At 45.9% G+C, this 27,043-nt stretch overlaps 1 protein-coding gene across 1 annotated transcript in view; it reads right to left on the reverse strand.

The window, feature by feature from the left end:
- Positions 1-27,043, reverse strand: part of doc2b (double C2 domain beta) — a 256,425-nt gene that overhangs the window by 110,031 nt on the left and 119,351 nt on the right. The window contains exon 4 of the mRNA XM_033046182.1: positions 2,923-3,032. Within this exon, the coding sequence (XP_032902073.1) occupies positions 2,923-3,032 (110 nt within the window). The remainder of the gene's footprint in view (positions 1-2,922; positions 3,033-27,043) is intronic.

The raw sequence follows: 27,043 nt of genomic DNA on the forward strand, positions 1-27,043 counted from the left end.
TTCACCAGACTGATTCCTGGGATGTCAGGACTTTCATATGAAGAAAGGCTGGATAGACTCGGTTTGTACTCGCTAGAATTTAGAAGATTGAGGGGGGATCTTATAGAAACTTACAAAATTCTTAAGGGGTTGGACAGGCTAGATGCAGGAAGATTGTTCCTGATGTTGGGGAAGTCCAAAACAAGGAGTCACAGTTTAAGGATAAGGGGGAAATCATTTAGGACTGAGATGAGGAAAACTTTTTTCACACAGAGAGTGGTGAATCTCTGGAATTCTCTCCCGCAGAAGGTAGTTGAGGCCAGTTCATTGGCTATATTTAAGAGGGAGTTAGATGTGGCCCTTGTGGCTAAAGGGATCAGGGGGTATGGAGAGAAGGCAGGTATAGGATACTGAGTTGGATGATCATCCATGATCATATTGAATGGCAGTGCAGGCTCGAAGGGCCGAATAGCCTACTCCTGCACCTATTTTCCATGTTTCTATGTTTCTATGTTTCTCTTTTTCCCCAGAGATCCTACCTGACCGGCTGAGCTCCTCCAGCTTTTTGTGTCTATCTTCGGTTTAAACCCCAGCATCTGCAGTTCCTTCCTACACATTTTGTTGATTCCGCTGCAAAATCCCCTCAAGGAATGCCTACTTTGTAGAAGTTCTCCTCCTCTCCTCTTCTCCAGAGATGCTGCCCGACCTGCTGTGTTATCCAGCTTTCTGTGTCTATCTTCATTATAAGTACGAGCTTATCTTCACTACCTTGTGGGCAGCACAGTGGTGCAGCAGGTACAGCTGCTACCTCACAGCAGAAGAGACCTGGGCTCGATCCTGACCTCAGGTGCGTCTATGAGTTACTCCAGCATTTTGCTAGAATTTAGAAGATTGAGGAAGGATCTTATAGAAACTTACAAAACTTACTTAGGGGGTTGGACAGGCTAGATGCAGGAAGATTGTTCCCGATGTTGGGGAAGTCCAGGACAAGGGGTCACAGTTAAAGGATAAAGGGTAAATCCTTTAGGACCGAGATGAGAAAAACATTTTTCACGCAGAGAGTGGTGAATCTCTGGAACTCTCTGCCACAGAAGGTAGTTGAGGCCACAGTTCATTGGCTATATTTAAGAGGGAGTTAGATGTGGCCCTTGTGGCTAAAGGGATCAGTGGGTATGGAGAGAAGGCGGGTACAGGATACTGAGTTGGATGATCAGCCATGATCATATTGAATGGCGGTGCAGGTTCGAAGGGCCGAATGGCCTACTCCTGCACCTATTTTCTATGTTTCTATGTTTCTATGAGGAGTTTGCAAGTTCTCCCTGTGACTGCATGGGTTTTCTCCTGGTGCTCCAGTTTCCTCTCACATCCCAAAGATGTGGGGTGTGTCGGTTAAGTGGCCCTCTGTAAATTGTCCCTAATGTAACGGGAGTGGATGAGAAAGTGGGATCACTGGTGTAAACGGGTGATCAGCAGTCAGTGTGGACTCGGAAGGCTGGAAGTACTGTTCCCCTGCTGTAACTCTATCCTACGTCAAAGTCAGAGAGAAACGCTGTCACGGGCAAGTGAAACGGAAACTGTAAGAACACATGTTTTACGTGATTAAGGGAGACAACTTCTCTTTCTCCCATCTTAGTTACACATGTAAACAAGATGTAGTTAATGGATCATGCATTATTGATTAACACTGATCAATGAGAAAGAAGATCTGGATGGAGTTTGGTTCGCTGGGCCAGTGCATGGATAGCCTGCAAACACATTGATTCCAGTCTGAAGAAGGGTTTCGGCCCGAAACGTCACCTATTTCCTTCGCTCCATAGATGCTGCTGCACCCGCTGAGTTTCTCCAGCATTTTTGTGTGCACATTGATTCCAATTCCTAAATCACAAGTGTTTTTTCGAAGGGAACACATAAAAATGTCTTTGAACATTTTGAAGCAGAAATGAGGATGTGAATGCCTGTTAAACGTTCCTATCGACAAACTGAATAATGATGAGCAGGCTAAACCTTGGAGCCATTTAAGTCAAGGTTAAAGGTTGACACACACAGCAAACTCGGGCATGTTACGTTCTTGTAAACTAGAGCCAGGGGGGACAAGAGAACCGATCCAAACAACTACTTTTCTTTCTCATTCTCTCTCTTATTTTTGGAAAAAATGTTTAAGAGAGGACTAGAATCCAAAAACAGGAACGTAACGCTGAGGTTCGACAAGGCGCTGGTCAGGCCGCATTTGGAATACTGCGAGCAATCTTGGGCACCATATCTGAGGAAGGGTGTCCTGGCTCTGGACAGGGTCCAGAAGAGTGATCCCAGGAATGAGTAGGTTAACCTATGATGAGCGTTTGACGGCTCTGGGCCTCTACTCGCTGGAGTTTAGAAGAATGAGGGGGGACCTCATTGAAACGTACAGAATAGTGATAGGCTTGGATAGAGTGGATGTGGAGAGGATGTTTCCACCAGTGGGAGAGTCTAGGACTAGAGGTCATAACCTCAGAATTGAAGGACATTCTTTTAGGAAGGAGATGAGGAGGAATGTATTTGGCTGGAGGGTGGTGAATCTGTGGAATTCTTTGCCACAGAAGGCTGTGGAGGCCATCAGTGGATATATTTAAGGCAGAGATAGATAGATTCTTGATTAGTACAGGTGTCAGGGGTTATGAGGAGAAGACAGGAGAATGGGGTTAGAAGGGAGAGATAGATCAGCCATGATGGAATGGCAGACTAGATGTGATGGGCCGAATGGCCCAATTCTGCTCCTATAACTTATGACCTGAGCATCTTATGAAGATCAGTCATGACCTGCCATTTGTAAAATGTTTCTGAGCTGCCAGGTTAAGCTCCCTTCCTTCTCCACCTGCTTAGACATAGATTTCCTTAAATTTCAGCAGATGCTCAGAAATAATTCAAGGGCCTCAAGGATTTCAAGAGGTTAACGTTTGACATTACCTTAATGTCTTTCGTACCATGTCCTCATCAGTGATTCCATAGTAAGTGAGAGTCTCGTTCCAGACCGGATTCAAAGTATTGCGCAAAGTCTTTGTCCTCAGTTTGTTCGCCTGGAACCAAGAGTGCAAATGGCGTAATGTAAGAGTGGTTCAGTGTATCTCAAAGCGTGACGTCGACACAAATGCTTACAACATCATTTCTCATTTAACTTAACCAATGCTGGTTTTAAGCGTTCCTTTGTTTTGAACTGATAATAACATGATTCTAAATTTTTAGTCTGAAAAAGGGTCTCGACCCGAAACGTCGAGTAAAGGGCCTGCCACACAAGCATTCGGCTCCATGCGGCAAGCGTGACCTAAAAGGGCCTGTCCCACGAGCATGCGACTGCATGCGGCAGGCGCGACCAAACCAGAAGCGGGGGCTGCGCGGAGGTCGAGTGAGTGACATGAAGTTCGAGCGAAGTCCGCGGGAAGTTCGCGCGTGACGTACGGCGTCGAGGCGGTGCGTACAGCGTTGAGGCGGCTGCGGGCCGGCAGGCCGTTGCTGCGCGGAATTTTTGAACACGGTCAGTTTTTCGGAGCCCCGTGCGGGACCAACTCCGCACAACTCCATACGGCTCCGGCTATCGAAGTGGGACCGGCCCCGCGAGCCGTAAGGCTCAAGCTACCACGTTAGGTCGCGCTTGCCACATGGAGTCGCATGCTCGTGGGACAGGCCCTTTAGATATAGCTCTTAGGGCTAACGGAATCAAGGGATATGGGGAGAAAGCAGGAACGGGGGGTACTGATTCTGGATGATCAGCCATGATCATATTGAATGGCGGTGCTGCCTTGAAGGGCCGAATGGCCTACTCCTGCACCTATTTTCTATGTTTCTATAACAATTGTCCATATCTTTAAACATAAAAATACTCTAAAGTATAGAAATTATAGCAGGGTACCATGTTTCTATCCAAATTTGCTCTGCGCTGCTAGATTATATATTGGCTACCTGCACACACACTGTAAATGGCAATAATTGATGTCACAGTATAACACTCAGTTTTTGCACCATTTTCATCAAGATCAATAAAATAATTTGGATTTAATCCACATGTGGTCCTTGAATCCATTTTTTTAAATTGTAGATGAGTCGTCCTTCAGTTTTCTCCAATAGAATTCCCCACCTCAAGGTGTGCCAACTCAATTCTAATGCTGCAGGAATTAAAAATTCCGATCATAAGCAATAAGGTTCAAACATGAAATTGGATTTTGTAGGTAAACAATTTTCTACATTTCTATGTTACCTATTCCTTTTCTCCAGATATGCTGCCTGACCCCCTGAGTTACTCCAGTATTTTGCGTCTATCTTCCACGATTAAAATGCTCTTCTTGGATATACAGGTTGGGCTGCTGATTCGGTACACACTCTGACCGACATTTTACAGTTCACATCCTTGAACTTGTGGTCCACTGGCCTTCCCTGGGCATGCACATACCTCTCTACAATCTCGACTTCTCACAGCCATCTCTTATGGACCTGTCCCACTTGCGCGACTTTTTCGGCGACTGCCGGCACCCGTCATAGGTCGTTGCAGGTCAGCGAAAATGTTCAACATGTTGAAAATTCAGCGGTGACCAGAAAAAGGCTACGACTCTTTGAGCGACTGAGGAGATGACTCACGACCATACAGGCGACATCCTGGTGACATGTCGCGGGGTGAAGCCTGTATGGTCGTGAGTAGTCGCCCAAAGAGTCGTACCTTGTTCTGGTCGCCGCTGGATTTTCAACATGTTGAACATTTTTGCCGACCTGCTGCGACTATGACGGGTGCCGGTAAGTCGCCGAAATAAGTGGGACAGGCCCATTAGGCTCATCATTCTCGATCTACGTCAATGCACAGGTCATGAAAACATCATCACTCACATTCCTGATCCTTTCCCAACTCATTGGAGAAACGGTTCCATTTTTTAACAACTGACTCGTTGACATTTTCATTTTTCTCTGCCTGTGTCACTTCCCCGCGTCAGAATGTGAAGCCCTTACACACCCGCATCCTCCAGTTGCTAATTTAACTCAATTGTATCTCCCTTTATATGGTGGAACGGACCTGACGATAAACAGACTTAAATTGTTGAAATTCTCAGATTCTGTTTTTTTTCCTTTTTTTTTGTTTAGTTTAGGGGGGTTTTGTTTCTTCCTTTTTCCCTTTTTCTTTGTTTTTCTTTTCATCTTTATGTTTTTTTTTCTACATATATAAGTTTTCTTTTAAACATTTAACTATATTTACATAGAGGTATATATCCAATGTGTATTTTGACACTGGACTCATATTTAGGTTATACCTGTTATTAATGTAATCCTGATCCATATGTATCAATACCATTGTTATGTTTATCATTATTCTTTTTGCTTTGCTTTTTTTGGGGGGTTTTTGTTTTGTTTTTATTTTTTGGAAAAACTAATAAAAAGATTTAAAAAAAAAAAAAAATTGTAAATTGCCCCTCGTGCTGGATAATGCTCTTGTAAGGGGGGATCACTGGTCGGTGCAGGCTTGGTGAGCCGAAGGGCCTGTTTCCGTGCTGTATCTCTACAGTCTAAAGTCTTAGCTGTGTCTTGATGTCATGTTGGCTGAACACTGGTTTCCATGATGCTGGGGGTCGCAGGAAGATGTTGAGGTGGATGATCCATTGGGAATTTCTGGATGAACATGGATGCAATTGCTTCAGTGTCGTAGTTCCTGCTCACAGCTGAGCCCTGCCGTTGTTGAGAGCTGCAACGTTTTTGAAGACTCTTGCTCTACTTATTTGTTTCTTCAACACCATTCACAACTGATTACATTTTATCTTGGTATGCTTTGTTGTCAATTCACTGGATGTTTTCAAGAGAGAGTTAAGGGCCTGTCCCACGAGCATGCGACTGCATGTGGCGAGCGCGACCTAACGTGGTCGCTTGAGCCGTACGGCCTCGCGGGGCCGGTCCCACTTCGATCGCCGGAGCCGTATGGAGTTGTGCGGGGCTGGTCTCGACATCATACGCAGTGTCTTGACGCCGTACGCAGCGTCTTGACGGCATACACCTAGCGCGTGGCGTTGCGCGATGACGTCACTGCCCAGCGTGCCGTTGCGTGGTGACGTAACCGCCCGACGCCGTGCGACATCCAAATTCAGTCGGCCCGCCTCCTGCCCAGCTGATTGGTGAGTATGATGTCGGGACCAGCCCCGCACAACTCCAGACGGCTCCGCGGTTGGAAGTGGGACCGGCCCCGCGAGGCCGTACGCCTCAAGCCACCACGTTTGGGCGCGCTCGCCGCATGCAGTCGCATGCTGGTGGGACAGGCCCTTTAGATTTAGCTCTTAGGGCTAAGGGAATCAAGGGATATGGGTAAAAAGCAGGAACGGGGTACTGATTTTGGATGATCAGCCATGATCATATTGAATGGTGGTCAAGGAAAGTGTGTTCACGTCGCGGCCCTGTGTCCACCAATCTTTCCACCGCCACGCACAAGAAGCGACAAGAGAGACACCATTATCTGCAGATGTCGAGGAGTGTGTTCAGCTCTGGCTGAACAACTTCTAATCCTGTGTGTGGACTCGATAAGAAGATCATATTGAATGGCAGTATTGGCTCGAAGGGCCAAATGGCCTACTGCATCTATTTTCCATGTTTCTATCTTCGATGTAAACCAGCATCTGCAGTTCCTTCCGACACATTTTGTCCTTTAATCTGATCTGCCTTTCAATACAATAATACTTGAATACTGTATTGACTTCTCTTTTCTAGCTGGGAAGAACCACCACTGTCATTCCACAGATTCCTTGTAGATAAAATTATAGGGCTCAGCAGAGTTTTCAACTATCTTAGACATTGGGATACCCACTAGTCTATTTGAATCATAGTCACGCCGTTTTGACAGCAGGATATTTGCTTTCCTGTAATCGACAAATTCAAATGGAGACACTTCAAGTTGGCTTGAACGTACCTGCGTAGTGGTGGCAGGGAAAGATAAATAGCTCTGTATTTATACTTCATATTGGAAATTTCGGTGCATAACACAGGAATTTAAAAACATTCTCTTTGCTTTTTGCAACAATGTCAAATACCACTTGCAGCTAATTGAGTGGAACAAGATTCCAGGGCAACCTGTTCATTACAATTCGCTGTGTACGAAGGAACTGCAAATGCTGGTATAAACCGAAGGTAGACACAAAATGCTGGAGTAATTCAGCGGGACAGGCAGCATCTCTGGAGAGAATGAATGAGTTTTAAAAGTCATTACAAATCATGTAAAAGTCATTACAATTTACTGTCCCCACTCATATACAACCTAAGCAGTTTGCTTGCTAACAAGCTGAATATATTTCCAGATTAATGTCCTTTATATCATTCGTGCTCATTAAGTTTTTTCTAACTACCAATTTCAGGTTACACGTGGAATTTAAGCTCCATTCTCCAAACTCACGTATGAAAATGAGGAAAACAGGCCATTCAGCCCAGAGGGTCCATACTGGCTCCCATGAGAAATACAGTTCAATTCAGTTCAAGCTTTTGTTGCGTGCTATCCACCCATGTGGAAAAACAATACATGATTATAATCGAGCCATTCACAGTGTACAGATACATGATACAGGGAATAACGTTTAGGTAAAGTCTGAAGAAGGGTCTCGACCCGATGCGTCACCCATTCTTTCTCTCCAGAAATGCTGCCTGTCCCGCTGAGTTACTCCAGCTTTTTGTGTCTAAAGCCCGAACAGAGATAGTCCGAGGGTCCCCGATGAGGTAGATAGTAGTTCAGGACCGCTCTCTCGTGATGGTAGAATGGTTCAGTTGCCTGATAACTGTCTCTGACATCCATACCTGTATCCTTTCTATATTACCTTGCAGCCCCCTAAGCTTCCTTGACGAGTTTGTTTTTTGCTGTGTAAGTTGGTGGAAAATTACAGCGTGGAGTGGTAAAAGACTAGGTTCTGTTGCCGCTGTGATGATGAAGTTAAAGCCCTGTCCCACGGTACGAGTTCATTCCAAGAGTTCTCCCGAGTTTGCCCCGATTCAAACTCGGAGATTTATGCTAATGGCCGCTCGTCGGTACTCGGGGCTCTCGTGAACATTTTTCAACATGTTGAAAAATCTTCACGAGTCTTCCCGTGCTTACCTGCCGTTAGCGAGTCTTCCCGAGTACCTGCCGTTAGCGTTACGAGCCGCTAAGAGACGTCCCCGAGCTCCGACCTACCCGCTATGTTCATTCTCCGTGCTTACCATGAGTTTGATTTTTTTTTAAACTTGGGAGAGCTCTTGGAATGAACTCGTACCGTGGGACAGGGCTATTAGTGTCACTCATTTTGAGGAACCTGATCACTGGTGATAATGAGATCATGTGTTTGCGAGTCACTTGTCTTGAGGAACCTGACCTTTGTCTTTACACACATACCGTTTCATGGTCTGTAGAAGGGTTTCGACCCGAAACGTTGCCTATTTCCTTCGCTCCATAGATGTTGCCTCACCCGCTGAGTTTCTCCAGCATTTTTGTCTACCTCCGTGTCATTGTATGATTGGAGGACCAAGAAAGCGCGCCAAATTACTCCAGCTTGTTACTACTTATATACTAGCGCTATGCCGATTATAAATCACTTGCTCTGGGGAACACTTGGAACTCCTTTAGGAGTGACAGGTCTTGGACCAGAGTAAGTCCCTCAAGGGTGACGAATAAACTTGTTGGTTCAGTCTATTTACTGAGGAAAGATCGAGGGGAAAAGAATCCAGTTTAACATCCTCACAGGTCCATCAATCTTTTTTCATTTTTTGCCATTTACCTACGCTAGCTAGTTATATTTTTACAATGGCCAGTTAACCGAACATGTGGGAATTGGGAAATTTAACCTGTGCACTCACTGTAAACTCTTGAAGAGAAGGTGTAATCTCCACACAGAAAGCACCAGAGGTCAGGGTCCCTTTATGCAGCCGCACTAACCGCTGCGCTACCATGCCACCCTGGGGTGCTACACGCTGGTGTCTCAAAAAGCACTGACATAACTTCAGATAACCCTTGCTTTCTCTCTCCATCCCCTTCCCCTTCCCAGTTCTCCCACTAGTCTGACTGTCTCTACCTACATTCAATCTTTGTCCCGCCCCCCCCCCCCCCCACCGACATCAGTCTGAAGAAGGGTCTCTATCCGAAAAGTCACCCATTCCTCTCCAGAGATGCTGCCTCACCCGCTGAGTTACTCCAGCATTTTGTGTCTTTAGAAACACTGGCATAAGACTACTTAAAAATATGAACTGTTGAAAACATAAAATTCAACTCATTTCGCCACATTATTTCAAGGTGCGGCGAAGAAAACAAATGGCCTCGTTGGTAGTGGACTGGCAGCGTAGCTGTGAATCTGCAAGATTAACCACCCACAGGCTACAAGATGACCTGGAGTTGTCCGTTTAACTCGCTCAGTGGCAGCTAATTAAATAATCTGCAATTGAGTCAGGCCATGAAACTACCAGACTGCCACGAGGAACCATCTGATTCACTAATGCTCCTCGGGGAAGGACATCTGTTGTCCTTTCCCAGTGTGGCCCTTGGCAACGTTGTTGATACTTAAATACTTCCTGCACTCTGCTAACAAGCCGCGGGGCCATCAACTGGCTATGCTTCAACACCATAAAGAACACACACATTATGCACCAGATTCAAGGGATAGACACACGTCAGACATTGTTGTAGAACATAGAGAATTGAACAGTATCGCACAGTAACGGGCCCTTAGGCTGCAAATAATTTAGTTTCAGTTTTAAGAAATACAGCGTGGAAACAGGCCCTTCAGCCCACCGAGTCCGTGCTGAGCAGCGATCCCCGCACACTAACACTACCCTAGGGACAATAGTTTTATACTAGATTTATACCAAGCCAATTATCCTACAAACCTGGACATCTTTGGAGTTTGGGAGGAAGCCGGAAATTCCGGAGAAAACCCACGTAGGTCACGGGGAGAACGAACAAACTCCGTACAGGCAGCACCCATTGCCGGGATCGAACCCGGGTCTCTGGCGCTGTAAGGCAGCAACCTTACCGCTGCGGCACCGTGCTGCCCGGAATAATGCCAAGATAAACTAATTATCTCTGCACATGATCCATATCTCTCCATTCCCGAATGTCCATGTGCCCATCCAAAAGTTACTTAAATGCCACTTTTGTACCTGCCTCCATCACCTCCAGTTCCAAGCAGCGAGTTCCAGGCACCCATCACCCCCTTTGTTAAAACGACAACCTCTGCACACCTCCTTTAAACGTTGTCCCTCTCACATTAAAGCTACGCCCTCTTGTCTTTTGTTTAAGAAAGAACTGCAGATGCAGGAAAAATCGAAGGTAGACAAAAATGCTGGAGGAACTCAGCGGGTGAGGCAGCATCTATGGAGAGAAGAAATATGTGACGTTTCGGGTCTTAAGAAAGAACTGCAGATGCTGGAAAAATCGAAGGTATTAATCTTCTCTCCATCGATGCTGCCTCACCCGCTGAGTTCCTCCAGCATTTTTGTCTACCCTTTTGTCTTTGATATTTTCACCCTGGAAAAAAGATTCTGACTGCGGACCGTATCAAAGACTCTCATACTGTTATACACTTCTATCAGGTCTCAACGTCTGGCGTTCCAAAGAAAACAATCCAAGTCTGTCCAACTTATAGCTAAAATCCTCAAATCCAGCCATCGTTCTGGCAAACCTGCACCCTCTCCAAAGCCTCCACACCCTTCTAGTGATGGGGTGACTAGAACTGCACGCATTGAATATGCCAACATGCAACCTAACCAAATTCCTGTATTATACCTTTCTGACCTTGATGCTCCAAGCCCAACCCATGATGGTCAGCATACCGTACACCTCAGAGTTATGACTTTTAATCCTACATCGCAGAGTTATGTTTGGACAGACAAGAAGAATAAACTCAACAGAGATAGCTGCACTGCAGTATTTATTTGCATCAGAAAATTAGGAGCAAGAGAGAATGAGAGGAATTGGTCGGGTAGACGCACAGAGTCTCTTGTCCAGGGTAGGGGAATCGAGAAGCATGGAATAATCTCCACCAAACTATAGTTACCCAACCAGATGCAACTAAATTTAAAGTAGCACTTTCTTCCCAATAACCCCTTCTGGCTTAATCCCTCCCTTCACCACCTCCAGTTTAAATTCCAGTTGGAATATTTTGGAGGACCAAAAAACCAAGAACCAAGCAGAGGGCATAGGTTTAAGGTGAAGGGGGAAAGATTTTATTGGAAACTGAGCCGTAACTTTTTCACACAAAGGGTGGTGGGTGTATGGAACAAGCTGCTGGAGGGGGAAACTTGAGGAAGGGACTATCGCAACGTTTAAGAAGCAATTAGACAGGTGCATGGATAAGACGGGTGAGACTTCTATAGATGGGACATGTTGGTTGGTGTGGGCAAGTTGGGCTGTAGTGTAGGGCCTGTTCTCCAAACTAAGAGACGGCCATTTAGCCCTACGGGCATGCTCCGCCATTCAGCAAGATCTAACTCATCTTCCACCTCAATACCATTTTCCTCCCCAATACTTTTTTCCTTTAATAGTCAAAAATCTATTGACATCTGATGGTAAAGTTGTCAATGGCCGAACCTCCACAGTCTTTAGAGGTTAGAGATACAGTGCGGAAGCAGACCTTTCGGCCCACCAAGTCAGCACCGACCAGCGATCCCCCCCGTACACCAGCACCATCCATGGAGGAAACCAGAGCAGTCGGAGGAAAACCCCCCCTCGGTCATAGTGAGAATGTATAAACACCGTACAGGCAGCATCCATAGTCAGGATCGAACCAAGGTCTCTAGTGCTGCAAGTCAGCAACTCTCCCTCTGCACCACTGTGCTGCCCCTATCCAGCCTCTGGGACAGGTATTCCTAACACTCACCACTCTCCAAGTAAAGAGATTCCCCTTTCAGTTCAGTCTAAATGGCCTACCATTTGTTTTTTGATCTCCAACTGTAGACTCCTCACCCAGGGAGAGGCTCTCCATGCACCAACCCTTTCACGAGAGAGTTAGATTTAGCTCTTAGGGCTAACGGAATCAAGGGATATGGGAGAGTCGCTGCCTCAAAAAGGCTGGCAGCATCATCAAAGACCCACACCATCCTGGCCACACACTCATCTCCCTGCTACCTTCAGGTAGAAGGTACAGGAGCCTGAAGACTGCAACAACCAGGTTGAGGAATAGCTACTTCCCCACAGCCATCAGGCTATTAAACCTGGCTCGGACAAAACTCTGATTATTAATAACCCATTATCTGTTATTTTCACTTTATCAGTTTATTTATTCATGTGTGTATATATTTATATTATGGTATATGGACACACTGATCTGTTTTGTAGTAAATGCCTACTATGTTCTGTGTGCTGAAGCAAAGCAAGAATTTCATTGTCCTATCAGGGACACATGGCAATAAACTCACTTGAACTTGAACTTGAGAAAGCAAGAACGGGGGACTGATTTTGGATAATCAGCCATGATCATATTGAATGGCGGTGCTGGCTCGAAGGGCTGAATGGCCGACTCCTGCACCCGTTTCTATGTTTCCATGTAAGTCCTTTTGAGTATTTTACACATCGCAAATCCCATCCTGCAAAATGGTGCAGGATCGAGGCCAAGTCTAATCAATCACTCTTCACATGACAGATCTGTCATCCCAGGCACCAGTCTGATGGAACCTCACTGCTTTTTCTCAAAAGCAAAATCTTCCCTGAGTCAAGAGACCTAAATGGTGCACGATATTTCAGGCATGGAGCCAACATAACCGGAACATAGCAATATTATTTTTTAGTATTAGTTTAGAGATACTTCGTGGAAAATAGGCCCTTTGGCCCACCGAGTCCACGCTGACCAATGATCCCCCCCGCACATTAACACTATCCAACACACACTGGGGAAAATGGTTACATTTTTATACCAGGCCAATTAACCTACAAACCTGTAGGTCTTTGGAGTGTGGGAGGAAACCAGAGATTCCGGAGAAAACCCACGCAGGTCACGGGGAGAACGTACAAACTCCGTGCAGACAAGTCAGGATCGAACCCAGGTCTCTGGCATTGTAAGCGCTGTAAGACAGCAACTCTACTGCTGCGCCATCGTGCAACATTTGTTCTTGCAATAGAAGCCAATGTACCATTTGACTTCCGAACGATTGTTGCATTTGCATGTCCGTTTTTGGCCTGCAAGGACATCTAAACTGCGTTAACTTCGACATTTTCCATTATTTAAAAAATGCCATTCTTTACACCGGTGAATAACTTGAATCTTGAACTAGTGCGGACGGCAGGGGTTCTGGGGAGAAGGCAGGAGAATGGGGTTAAGAGGGAAAGATAGATCAGCCATGATTCAATGGCTGAGTAGACATTATTGGCCAGAATGGCCTAATTCTGATCCTATCACGTGAACTTCAAATTGTATTCAATAGGGCAGCAGAGTGGCGTAGCGGTAGAGTTGCTGCCTCACAGCGCCAGAGACCAGGGTTTGATCCTGACTGCGGGTGCTGTCTGTACGGGGTTTGTACATTCTTCCCGTGACCTGCGTGGGTTTTCACCGGGGGGGGCTCCAGTTTTCTCACACACTCCAAAGATGTACAGGTTTGTTGGTTCGTTGGCTTCGGTAAATGTTGCAAATTGTCCCTAGTGCGTGGTATAGTGCTGGTGTATCGGGTGATTGCTGGTCGGCGCGGACGCAGTGGGCCGAAGGGCCTGTTTCCATGCCGTATCTCTAAAGTAAAAGTCTGGAGTTTTCATCTACCATGTTGCTGCCCACTCTGTTAATATGGAATAAATGGTAAGTAAATGGTTTGCAACAACCTGTAGCCAGAGGTGTTGAATAATTGATCCATCTTTACCACATCCCAGAACACAATGTTAGGTTGCCTATATCCTGCAGTATCCTCATCTCCATCCACAGATGGCATAATGGGCTAAGTGTTCGGCTGGCAACCGGAAGGTAGCCGGTTCGAATCCCGCTTGGAGTGCATACTGTCGTTGTGTCCTTGGGCAAGACACTTCACCCACCTTTGCCTGTGTGTGAATGTGTGTGAGTGATTGGTGGTGGTCGGAGGGGCCGTAGGCGCAGATTGGCAGCCACGCTTCCGTCAGTCTGCCCCAGAGCAGCTGTGGCTACAGAAGTAGCTTACCACCACCGAGTGTGACTGAGGAGTGAATGAAGAATGCGATGTAAAGCGCCTTGAGTATTAGAAAGGCGCTATATAAATCCCATCCAATATTATTATTATAAGTACCTCAGAAATACAATGAGCAGGAAGGAACTGCAGATAGACAATAGACATAGATAATAGGTGCAGGAGTAGGCCATTCGGCCCTTCGAGCCAGCACCGCCATTCAATGTGATCATGGCTGATCATCCCCAATCAGTACCCCGTTCCTGCCTTCTCGCCATACCCCCTGACTCCGCTATCTTTAAGAGCCCTATCTAGCTCTCTCTTGAAAGTATCCTAGTTTACACCGAAGATAGACACAAAATACTGGAGTAACTCAGCGGGACAGGCAGCATCTCTGGACAGAAGGAATGGATGACGTTTCGGGTCGAGACCCTTCTTCAGACTGAGAGTCAGGGGAGAGGGAGATACAGAGATAAGGAAGTGTAAGGTGTGAAAATGAGACATCAAAATAGATGATCAAGGAAATGTAGAATGGTACATTGTTAGCTGATTTCTCTAACTTCAAGTAATCTCATTCCGTCTCTCCCCCATACGAATTGTCCGACTGGTTTCATTGTTCCAGTCTTTCATCTTCCTTTCATCTTCCTTTCATCTTCCTTTCATCTTCCAGTCCCGCCTCAAGACCCAACTCTTCACCTCTGCCTATCCTTAGCCCCACATCCCCGTCCCTTGTCATCTGTGCATTAATTGCCTCATATTGTGTTTTGTATTGAATTCTGTCTTTACTTTGTGTACTAGTCGTGTCTCTACTATTTATTTCATTCCCCTTACATGTTTTTCCTCTACATGCTCAATTTTTGTAAGGTGTCCTTGAGACTCTTGAAAGGCGCCCATAAATAAAATTTATTATTATTATTATTATTATTGTCCTCCTGATTAAATAATATGCCACGCTCCGTGGAGCGTGGCATATTATTTAATCAGGAGGACAACGAAACCAGTCGGACAATTCGTATGGGGGAGAGACGGAATGAGATTACTTGAAGTTAGAGAAATCAATATTCATACTGCTGCTGTCCAAACAAAATATGAGGAGCTGTTCCTCCAAATATGTTTACCAACCGGGAGATTGGGTCGGTCTAGTTAATGGTGTTCCTTAACTTCATCCTCTATTGTTTCCACTGATCATCTCTGTTCAAACCCCTCCTCACTGCTGCTGCAATTGTCATATTTCAGCACAAATGCATTGAGCATCTAATGATCAGCCGGTTTTAACAAGGCGGCAAAGCACTTCATGTCTGAAGAACCCTTGTTGACCTTATCAATCATACATAAAAACATTAAAAAAATGAAATCTGGGATTCCCCGACTCAGAGCCTGAATGGGAGTTGAACTCTCACTAAAAGACCCAGTGTTTGCTTAACTGGAATTAGATTTTGAGGTCTCAACGAAATGCAGCTTTATCTTGGCTGCAGAATACATAACATAATGCTCCTGTCATTCAATGGTGCTTTATTTGACACGGTGAAATTCGCTTAGCGTGTATTACACATGCTGGCTCCGCCATTTGTAGCGCCACTCCCAAATCAAAAGGTCCGTTCGGCCCGCCCGCTCGATGTCCTGGAGCAGTTCCCGCGAACCGACGTCCCTCTCCTCTCCTCTCCTCTCCTCGCCCGGCCATCTTTGTGTCCCGGGGGTGCCTCCTGCAGCTGGCCTTGAAGGCGCTAATAGATTCTCGATTAGTGCGGGTGTCAGAGGTTATGGGGAGAAGGCAGGAAAATGGGGTTAGGAGGGAGAGATAGATTAGCCATGATCGAATGGCAGAGTATTCTTGATGGGGGGGCGAATGGCCTAATTCTGCTCCTATCACTTATGATCTTATTTCCCCAGTTCACCCCCCTACCGGCCCTTGCTCCTCATGTCTGATGTCTCCACCTCCCTCCTGGTCCCACTGTCAAAACGGGCCATCTAGCGGGTTCCCGATCCCATCGACCGACGAGCCTTCGGGCGGGGGTCCGCGGTCCGACGAGCCTTCGGGCGGGGGTCCGCGGTCCGACGAGCCTTCGGATGGACCCCGCTGACCGACGACCCCTTCGCGTCTATCACGCGGGCAAGGAACTACAGATGCTGGTTTATACCGAAGATAGACACAAAGTGCTGGAGTAACTCAGCCGGTCAGGCAGCGTCTCTGGAGAAAAGCAACGGGTGATGTTTCAGGTGTGCTCCCTTCGTCAGATATTCTGCCCTGAATCATCACCTGGTCCTTTTCTCCAGAGATGCTGCCTGACCGGCTGAGCTACTCCAGCATTTTGTGTATCTCCTCAAAGAGTCATGCCTGGTTAAAAGCGAGCCTGAGGTAACCACACTGGATGTAATGAATTAGTCATGTTCCTCTGCATTCAAAACCCAGCACAGACTGATGATATGAAAGTAGTCTCCAAAAGCCAGCTATAAAGCTACCATCTGAAATTCATTCAGTTCCAGTCCAAATCCTAATGGACAAGGAGCTGAAGTATAATTCTGCTATCATAAAAATGATTTAAAAATGGACAAAAAATTTCCACTTCAATTTTTTGAAGTAAAAAGTTTTTAAAAAATCACAATTCATCTAATTTTTTAAAGCATTTTAAACCTTCCTTGGTCATCTGGGATTGACCAAGAAAATAAAACATCCAACAAGATTCATGATTTTTAAGGCATTAAAACGTACATGAAATATTTATAGGCTAGAAATTGAATCCTGGAATTGAATTACTGCATATACAATTCTATTCATACAATTCATCCTCTACTCATCTCAGGGACTGGGCAAAAATCAACATCAACATCAATAGGATTGTTTGAGGTCTGATTAACATTTCATTTGGTATATAATGCCAATAAAAGTCATTGCAAACAGTGCCATCTGTTGGGAGCTATGCCAGTCAGAGAACTGTTAACTAATGGGATGTGGCAATGTGTCTGTCTGTTGGCAGCATTCTCACACTTGAATAGGACAACCTTCTGCTACTTGTGTAGGAAGGAACTGCAGATGCTGGCTTACACCGAAGATAGACACAAAATGCTGGAGTAACTCAGCGGGGCAGGCAGCGTCTCTGGATAGAAGGAATGGGTGACGTTTCGGGTCGAGACCCTTCTTCAGACCAATAGTCAGAAGGAGAGGGAGAAACAGAGATAAGGAAGGTTAAGGTGTGAAGACGAGACATCAAAGGAGATATGGATCAATGAAAATGTGGAATAGATCATTGTTCGCTAGGAGAAGGTGACAATGAAATATACAGAGATAAATATTTAATCAGGGGGACAGTCAGGCTGGTCGGAGAACTGGGAAGGGGGAGGGATGGAGAGAGAGAGGGAAAGCAAGGGTTACTTGAAGTTAGAGAAGTCAATCTTCATACCACTGGGGTGTAAGCTGCCCAAGCAAAAATATGAGGTGCCGTTCCTCCAATTTGTGTTGGGCCTCACTCTGACAGTGGATGGGGAGAAGGATGGAGAGAGAGGGAAAGCAGGGGTTACTTGAAGTTACACCCCAGCAGTATGAATATTGATTTCTCTAACTTCATGTCATTGTTGTCACTTGAGGGTGGAGCACCAAGGCAAATTCCTTGTATGTGAATACTTGGCCAATAAACTTATTCATTCATTCATTCATTCATTCATTCATTCATTCATTCATTCATTCATTCAAGTAACTCTCTCTCTCCATCCGTCTCCCATCCTGGTTCTCCGACCACGTTTTATGTTATACCTTTAATGGAAAATGGCAACAAAACACAAATGACTGAAGGAAATGCACAGATGGTCAATGAGTTAAGAAATGTCTCCTTGGACATATTGATCTACGATGTAGTTAACTGGTAAAATCACATATGTCCCATGAATACAGAGTTAAACAATAGACTTGCACCTTCCAAAATCACTAACAATATCGCAAAGTGCTGCAGACACTGAAGGAAAGTCGCTCATCCTTTTTCTCCAGTGGTGCTGCCTGGCCTGCTGAGTTACTCCAGCTTTTTGTGTCTATGTTCAGTGTAAGCCAGCATCTGCAGTGTCTTCGGGGAGAAGGACTAGGTGACGTTTCGGGGTCGAGACCCTCCTTCAGACTGAAGAGGTCTGGAGAAGGGTCTCGACCCGAAACGTCACCCATTCCTTCTCCCCAGAGATGCTGCCTGTCCCGCTGAGTTACTCCAGCTTTTTGCGTCCACCTTCGGTGTAAACCAGCATCTGCAGTTCCTTCCCACACATGCCCGTCCACCTTGTACACGGACATCCTCCATTTTTGTTCTTCTTCCGCTTTACCAAGCAACGTAGTCTCCTCTATTCCAACGTTTGCTATTGACACGTGCCCTTCAGCCAACCGAGCCCACTCCGACCATCGATCACCCCCGTTGATACTGATTCTATGTTGTCCCACTTTCACATCCACCGCCTACACACTCAGGGCAGTTTACAGAGGGCAATTAGACTGCAAACCCCCACCCCGATTGGGATGTGGGAGGAAACTGGAGCACTCTGAGGAAACCCACACGATCACAAGGAGGCAACAGTAGTGGCAAGAAACCAAACGGAGACCAGCACCACCAACAAGTGGCCACTCTGGCAGTGGAGTCATCTTCTCCCCGGAATGGTAATAGATAACTCTGAAGAAGGATCTCGACCCGAAACGTCACCCATTCCTTCTCTCCAGAGATGTTGACAACCCTACGCGGGCCAAGAAACAGGATGAAGGATTAGAGAGGGATGTTCCAGTGGATGGAACCAGGAAGGTTAGCTAGAAACAAACAATTTAAAAGCAAATGACAATTGTAGGCGAAATGCCCATGGTGTGGCTGAGGTGGACAAAGTATAGGGGAGGCCAAGTTGACTCAGATAGTTGCCACAATAGATTGACGGGTGTCAGGGGTTACGGGGCAAAGGCAGGAGAATGGGGTTAGGAGAGAGAGACAGATCAGCCATGATTGAATGGCGGAGTAGACTTGATGGGCCAAATGGTTCGATCCCGATTGTGGGTGCTGTCGGTACGGAGTCTGTACGTTCTCCCCGTGACCTGCGTGGGTGTTCTCCGAGATCTTCGGTTTCCTCCCACATACCAAAGACGTACAGGCTTGTAGGCTTGGTATAAATGTAAATATTGTCCCTAGTGGGTGTATGAAGAGCTGGTCATAGACTGCCGCAAGCTGGGCTGGAAGGCAAGGTGTATGCCCATCGAGGTTGGCTGCAGAGGTTTTGCAGGGCAATCGCTCTACAAAGCCTTGAGTGCACTGGGCATCAACGGAGTGGCGAGGAGAAGGGCCATCAAGAACACCACAGAGGCAGCGGAGAAGGCCTCGAGATGGCTCTGGATCAGAAGAGGAGGTCCATGGGGAGGAGCGAATGCCACCTGAACACAAGTCGTGGTCTGATCAACCACGGCTGGGTCGCCTGGGTGAGGGTGTCTGATGTTGAAAGACCCGAAACACCCAATGACCCCAGGTTACATCACTGATGATGTGTTCAGGAGCATCTATTGATGTATTTGTATCAATGTGCGGGGATCGGTGGTCGGCGCGGACCTGGTGGGCCGAAGGGCGATATCTCTAAAATAAACTAAACTAAATAATCCTCTGGACAATTAACCAACCTGCTGTGGTCTACACTGCTTGTACACTGCTCCACTAAACTAGCAGCAGACAAGGTGTGTGAATTGTAATAAGGTTCTGCAGTGCCTTGCTGCACGAATGCATTAAGTTTGTGCAATTTAGTACCTCCACTGTAAATTATTTGAAAGTCTTTTAATCCACATTTACAAAATGGACCGGAAGCCGCTTTGGAGCAGATTATTAAAGGTTTACTTTTTAACCTTACTCACACCTGTGGGAAGCGTGGCCAGGCTAGGTGAAAGTTAAATTTCAGTATAGGTAAAGGAGCAAGGACATCGGGCTATGTATGTATTAAATAAACATTTAAAAAAAAACACAATTCACAATGCAAGGAATATAAATAGTTGTTTGAATTGTATTGCAAGGTTGCCATTCAATTGAGATACTCGAATACGGCATTAGCCCTGCACGTGACGCATAAGCCAGTCAAGCTGTCACTGCAATCTTAAGAGCCTTAGAAGCACCTGAGACTTTGCTAATACTACTTGATCTCACCAATATTAGACATATGCAGTCAAGACCAAGGACGATTTAGAGCATTGTGTTCAGTTCTGGGCAACATGTCGTAGGAAAGATGGAAAGGGTGCAGAGAAGATTTACCAGGGTAAATAGGCGACGTTTCGGGCCGAAACCCTTCTTCAGACTTCAGGATCAGTCTGAAGAAGGGTTTCGGCCCGAAACGTCGCCTATTTCCTTCGCTCCATAGATGCTGCTGCACCTGCTGAGTTTCTCCAGCATTTTTGTCTACCTTCGATCTTCCAGCATCTGCAGTTCCTTCTTGAACAGATTTACCAGGGTGTTGCTAGGTCAGAGGGTCTGAGCGAGAGGGAGAGGTTGAGCAGGCTGGGTCTCTATTCCCTGGAGCGCAGGAGGATGAGGGGTGATCTTATAGAGGTGTATAAAATCACAAGAGGAATAGATCGGGTAGATGCACACAGTCTCTTGCCCAGAGTAGGTGAATCGAGGACCAGAGGAAATAGGTTAATGGCGAAGGGGAAAGGATTTAATAGGAATCTGAGGGGTAACTTTTTCACACAAAAGGTGGTGGGTGTATGGAATGAGCTTCCAGAGGAGGTAGCTGAGGCTGGGACTATCGCATTGTTTAAGAAACAGTTAGACAGGTACATGGATAGGGTGGGTACACAAAAATGCTGGAGAAACTCAGCGGGTGCAGCAGCATCTATGGAGCGAAGGAAATAGGTGACGTTTCGGCCCGAAACGTCACCTCCTTCGCTCCATAGTTGCTGCTGCACCCGCTGAGTTTCTCCAGCATTTTTGTGTACCTTCGATCTTCCAGCATCTGCAGTTCCTTCTTGAACACAGGTACATGGATAGGACAGGTTTGGAGGTGGGACTAGTGTAGCTGGGGCATGTTGGCCGGTGTGGGCAAGTTGGGCCAAAGGGCCTGTTTCCACATTGTATCACTCTATGACGATGTTCCAATTGACCAGAGTTGGCAAGCAAGACGAGCAGCCTACAGCTTCATTGACAAATTATAGGAAAAACACACAGGGCATCGATGGAGTGGAGCAGTCTTGTGTGGGTTGGAAGGGGATCCATGCATCTACTATCCTTGACCTTTTGGGTGGAAAAACACCTATGTAGCAAAAATGGTGGGCTAATTATAATATTCAATCTCAACACCAGATGTTATTGGGCAATTGTTATTGTTATTAACAATAATAATAGTTTGACAGTCAGAACAAGGTGTGAATTGGTTTGGTAAAATTGTAAATTGCCCCTAACGTAGGATAATGTGCGGGGATCGCTGGTCAGTGTGGGCCGAAGGGCCTGTTTCCGCGCTGTATCAATGAAATAAACTAAACTAAATATGGACATGAAGGACAGAGGAAGGTATACGCCAGGTGGCCCCAAATGCCCGTAATAGTCTATTATTTCAGTGCACCTTTCCTACACTACCCCTGTATACCTTGACTCATTTCATATCTATGAACCTATCCATCTCTGTCTTAACACACTCAGACACGGAGTCTCCACAGTCTTCTTTGGCAGAGAGTTCAAATGACTCATTACTCACATATTTTGATACTGTGTCACCTGATTCTGGTCATCCCATCTGGTGGAAATATTCCACTATCTACCCAGTCAAGTCCTGTGGAAATGAAATCACTTCTCATTCTTCTAGAGTCATAAGTTCATTAATGACAGGGGCAGAATTAGGACATTCGGCCCATCAAGTCTACTCCGCCATTCACTCATGGCTGATCTATCTCTCCCTCCTAACCCCATTCTCCTGCCTTCTCCCCATTATGCCTGATACCCGTAGTAATCAAGAATCTATCTATCTCTACCTGAAAATTATCCATTGACTTGGCCTCCACAGCCTTCTGTGGCAAAGAATTCCACAAATTTACCACCCTCTGACTAAAGAAATTCCTCCTCATCTCCTTCCAAAAGGAACATCCTTTAATTTTGGGGCTGTGACTTCTAGTCCTAGACTCTCCCACTAGTGGAAACATCCTCTCCACATCCACTCTATCCACGCCTTTCATTAGATAGATTCTTGATTACTGTGTGTGTCAGAGGTTGTGGGGAGAAGGCAGGAAAATGTGGTTTGGAGGGAGAGATCGATCAGCCATGATTGAATGGCGGAGTAGACTTGATGGGCCGAATGGCCTAATTCTACTCCTATTCATTAAGACCTTATGATTCCTCATGTCTGATCTGATTTTGTTCCTCAAAGCCACTTAGTGCTCTGGTTAAAGATTCAAGGAAACTAGAATTGGCGACACAATGAGCTGAATGCTCTCTCTCTCTGAATGATCTACTGATGCCGGCTTACACCCAAGACAGACACAAAATGCTGGCTACTGAAGAAATCATCAAGGGCAAATGATCTTTAAGTAAGGGTGGTAGTGGGAGGGATATGATAGTGGCATTTCAGAGGCATTTAGATACATACATGGATATGCAGGGAATGGAGGGATAAGGATAAAGTACATGCAGTGGAGATTAGTTTAACCTGGCATCATGTTTGGGGTGGACATTGTGGGCCAAAGGGCGATGCTGTTCTATATCTGGAGTTTGTAATACTGCCTTTGGTAAATTTTAAGGAGGAATATTCCTTTACCAGAGAGTGGGCAGGTACACAGTTGCTCTCAGTCACTGCCCTCCACTGATTCCAGCCACTGGGCAGTCACAGTAGCACAGCGGTAGAGTTGCTGCCTTACAGCGCTAGCAGCACCAGAGACCCGGGTTCGATCCCGACTACGGGTGCTGTCTCCCCGTGACCTGCGTGGGTTTTCTCCGAGATCTTCGGTTTCCTTCCACACTCCAAAGCCGTACAGGTATGTAGGTTAATTGGCTTGGTGTATGTATAAGTCCCTAGTGTGTGTAGGATAGTGGTAATATTGCTGGTCGGTACGGACTCAGTGGGCAGAAGGGCCTGTTTCTGCGCTGTATCTCTAAACTAAACACCGGTTCCAGCCCATCTAATCCTTTCCCTTCACTACAAGCTCCACCAAGCTCACCTGTGGCTTACCCACCAGTTTTATTCTTTATGCACTTATAAATAACCTTGTCTCTATTTAGTTAATAGGCTACATGAAATGGTCTGAAGAAGGGTCTCGACCTGAAACGTCACCCATTCCTTCTCTCCAGAGATGCTGCCCGTCCCACTGAGTTACTCCAGCTTTTATAATCTAGCTTCAGTTTAAACCAGCATCTGTAGTTCCATCTTACACATAAAATGGTAGTTGTCATTGATATTGCTGCTGGCATGAATTTAGCAATCTTCCCACTGCAGGTGTGGTGTCCTTGAGACAAACTACTTGGAAACCCGCCTGAGACATCTAGATTAATATCTTCCTGTCTGGTGAATAATTAAAAAAAACAATTCTTCGTTATTGCTCAATCTTAAAAGAGGAAATATACGTTGAACCTTTAAAGGCTCAACAAATTTCCCATAATTCAGCTTCAATGTCGGCTGCAGGGGGCACGCCCTGGTCAGGGGGGGGGGTCGGTGGAGGAGAGAGATGTCGGTTGGCAGGTCTGCAGCAGCCTGGGGGTTATCTGGGTGGCAGGGTGGCACATCGGTAGTCTCGCTGCCTTACAGCGCCACAGACCTGGGTTCGATTCTGACTACGGGTGCTGTCCGTACAGGGTTTGTACGTTCTCCCCGTGACTGCGTGGATTTTCTCCGATATCTTCGGTTTCCCCCCTCGCCCCAAAGACGTACAGGTTTGTAGGTTAATTGGCTTGGTGTGAGTGTACAATTGTCCCTAGTGTGTGTAGGATAGTGTTGGTGTGTAATATAGAACACAATTGAGCAAATCATACACTGGTCCTTTGACCGACAGCCAGCCCATTATAAACTATTGGCTGGGAGCACAGGCAACATGTTCAATCTTTGATATTTTGCTGCTCCCTCCAAATTGCTGTATCACAAAATACTAGGTAGCAATTCCCAGAGGTGACCTGCCTTGAATATGAATTAGATTGGGGTTACACCAGAAATCAGGGCGGCACAGTTGCTGCCTTATAGCGTTCGCAGCGCTGTAGACCCGGGTTCGATCGCGACTACAAATGCTCTCTGTACGGAATCTGTACGTTCTCCCCGTGGCCTGCGTTGGTTTTCTCCAGGAAGCTCCGGTTTCCTCGCTCACTCCAAAAGACGTGCAGGTTTGTAGGTTATTTGGGGTCGGCGCGGGCTTGGCGGGCCGAAGGGCCTGTTTCTCTGCGCTGTAACTCCAAACTAAACTAAACCTGGATCGGCGACGCTCCAGTACTTCCAACATGACCTTGGACAATTTGTTTTTCAACCTGTAAATGGCACCGAAATATGGCGAGTGTGCATTTGTGATCGTGCAAAAGAATTTCACTGCGCTGTGCAAACGTGGCAATAATGAACCATTGAACCATGATTGATCATTTAAAGTTGGACTTGCGGACCATGGATTTCAGGTGCAACAGGGGTGTTCTGAAATTCCAAACATTTCTCAATTGTCACAAATGGGACGTTTCAATTGTATTCATCCCTTTCACTGACAATCCATCAAAAACAAAAATCCAGCAGGGTGTTTTCCGTAGTCTAAACATTAAACGTATAAATACAAAACTACATTTTAGATCCAATCTTCACGAAGATAAATCATATTGAAGCCCTCACTGAAAAATTGAGTAAATGTTTGACCTTCACTCCTACATTACAGAATAAGTCATCATTCATGCAGCTATAATTCTGAAGGGTCTCGACACGAGACGTCACCCATTCCTTCTCTCCGGAGATGCTGCCTGCCCCGCTGAGTTACTCCAGCTTCTTGCGTCCATCTTCGGTGTAAACCAGCATCTGCAGTTCCTTCCAAGTCACTTTGTTAGCAGTTTTGAGTTTTTGATCAGCAGATTTAGAATTTACTTCAGAAATATTAGATTACTGGCAAGATGGTGCTGAAAGCCAGGCGGCTCTCTGCGCGCTGGGCCCAGAAGCGGAGCTGCAAGCACTCTTCACAATCGCTCCACTCTTTTAAACCTCTACTACCCGTTATCCTGTATCTGTACACTGTGGACCGCTGGAGTGTAATCAAGTATAGTCATTCAGCTGACTGGGCAGCACGCAACAATAAAAAGCTTTTCACTGTACCTCGGTACACGTGACAAGACACTAAACTAAATCTAGGGGGGAAAAAAACACTTTGATGATTGAACGATTTACATGCGGCTGAAGATAATAGAAACATAGAAAATAGGCGCAGGAGGAGGCCATTCGGCCCTTCGAGCCTGCACCGCCATTCATTGTGATCATGGCTGATCGTCCCCAATCAATAACCCGTGCCTGTCTTCTCCCCATATGCCTTGATTCCACCAGCCCCTAGAGCTCTATCTAACTCTCTCTATCTTAAATCCATCCATTTGGCCTCTATGGCAGGGAATTCCACAAATTCACAACTCTGGGTGAAAAAGTTGTGCATAAGAACAATCCCATTGACGTTTGTGAACAACAAATATCTGAATGAGACCCAGATGCCATGTTGAGAATAATCAAAGGACTGAAAGAGTAGTGAGGATTCTTCTGTTCTTTGGGATAATTAATTTTCTTACTTAGACACACAACTTTTTTTTAGATATCTTTTTCATTACTTTAGTGCAAAGCCTTTTGAACGGTATTTAATCTTTTAACCTTTTAAAAGGTATAGAAGGGTGAAAACACACACCTCCAGATTCAGGGACAGGTTCTTGCCTGCGGCTATCAGGCAACTGAATACCACAGGTACGACAACCAGAGAGCAGTGATGAACTACTATTTATCTCTTTGGTGACCCTCCGACTATCCTTGATCGGGCTTTGGTAGACAAAAGTGCTGGAGAAACTCAGCGGGTGCAGCAGCATCTATGGAGTGAAGGAAATAGGCAATGTTTCGGGCCGAAACCCTTCTTCAGACCTTCAGACCAGACTGGGGAGCTGCCTGTACGGAGTTTGTACGTTCTCCCTGTGACTGCGTGGGTTTTCTCCGGGTTCTCCGGTTTCCTCCCACACTCAAAAGCAGGACAGGTTTGTAGGTTGATTGTATATTGTATTGTGATTGGGCTTTGCTGGCTTTAACTTGCACTAAATGTTATTCCCTTATCATGTATCTGTACACCGTAAATAGCTCGATTGTAATCATGTGTTGTCTTTCTGCTGACTGGTTAGCACGCAACAAAAGCTTTTCACTGTACCTCGGTACACGTGGCAAGAAACTAAACTAAACTGAACTCTAATTAGCCAATTAAGCCATGAACCGGCAGATATTGAATTGACAATGTTGTGCTCAGATTTATTTTCTACCAACTTCAATATAGAACAAAAATTGGTCCTTTGACTCACCGCCAGCCCATTATAAACTATTGGCCGGGAGTATTGGCAGCATGTTCAATCTTTGATATCGAAACATAGAAACATAGAAAGATAGAAAAACAGGTGCAGTCGGCCATTTGGCCCTTCGAGCCAGCACCGATCATATGGCTGATCATCTATAATCATTACCCTGTTCCTGCCTTTTCCCCACATCCCTTGATTCCTTTCACCCTAAGAGCTAAATCTAAATCTAATGGTAGGGCTGATGTTCTATAGCTCCAGTGACCAAGCCTCAAACCTAACCTACGTCACTTTCTTTTTCTTGCAACAAGATCGGCATGTCGGCGCTGTGGTAGAGTTGCAGCCCGACAGCCCCAGAGACCCGGGATTGATCCTGACTGGGGAGCTGACTGTACGGAGTTTGTACGTTCTCCCTGTGACTGCGTGGGTTTTCTCCGGGTTCTCCGGTTTCCTCCCACACTCAAAAGCAGTACAGGCTTGTAGGCCGATTGGGTTCTGCTAATCGTAAAATGTCCCTTGTTTGTCGGGATAGTCCTAGTGCATGG

The sequence above is a fragment of the Amblyraja radiata genome, chromosome 28 (genome assembly GCF_010909765.2).
Source record: "Amblyraja radiata isolate CabotCenter1 chromosome 28, sAmbRad1.1.pri, whole genome shotgun sequence".
Classification (NCBI taxonomy): domain Eukaryota; kingdom Metazoa; phylum Chordata; class Chondrichthyes; order Rajiformes; family Rajidae; genus Amblyraja; species Amblyraja radiata.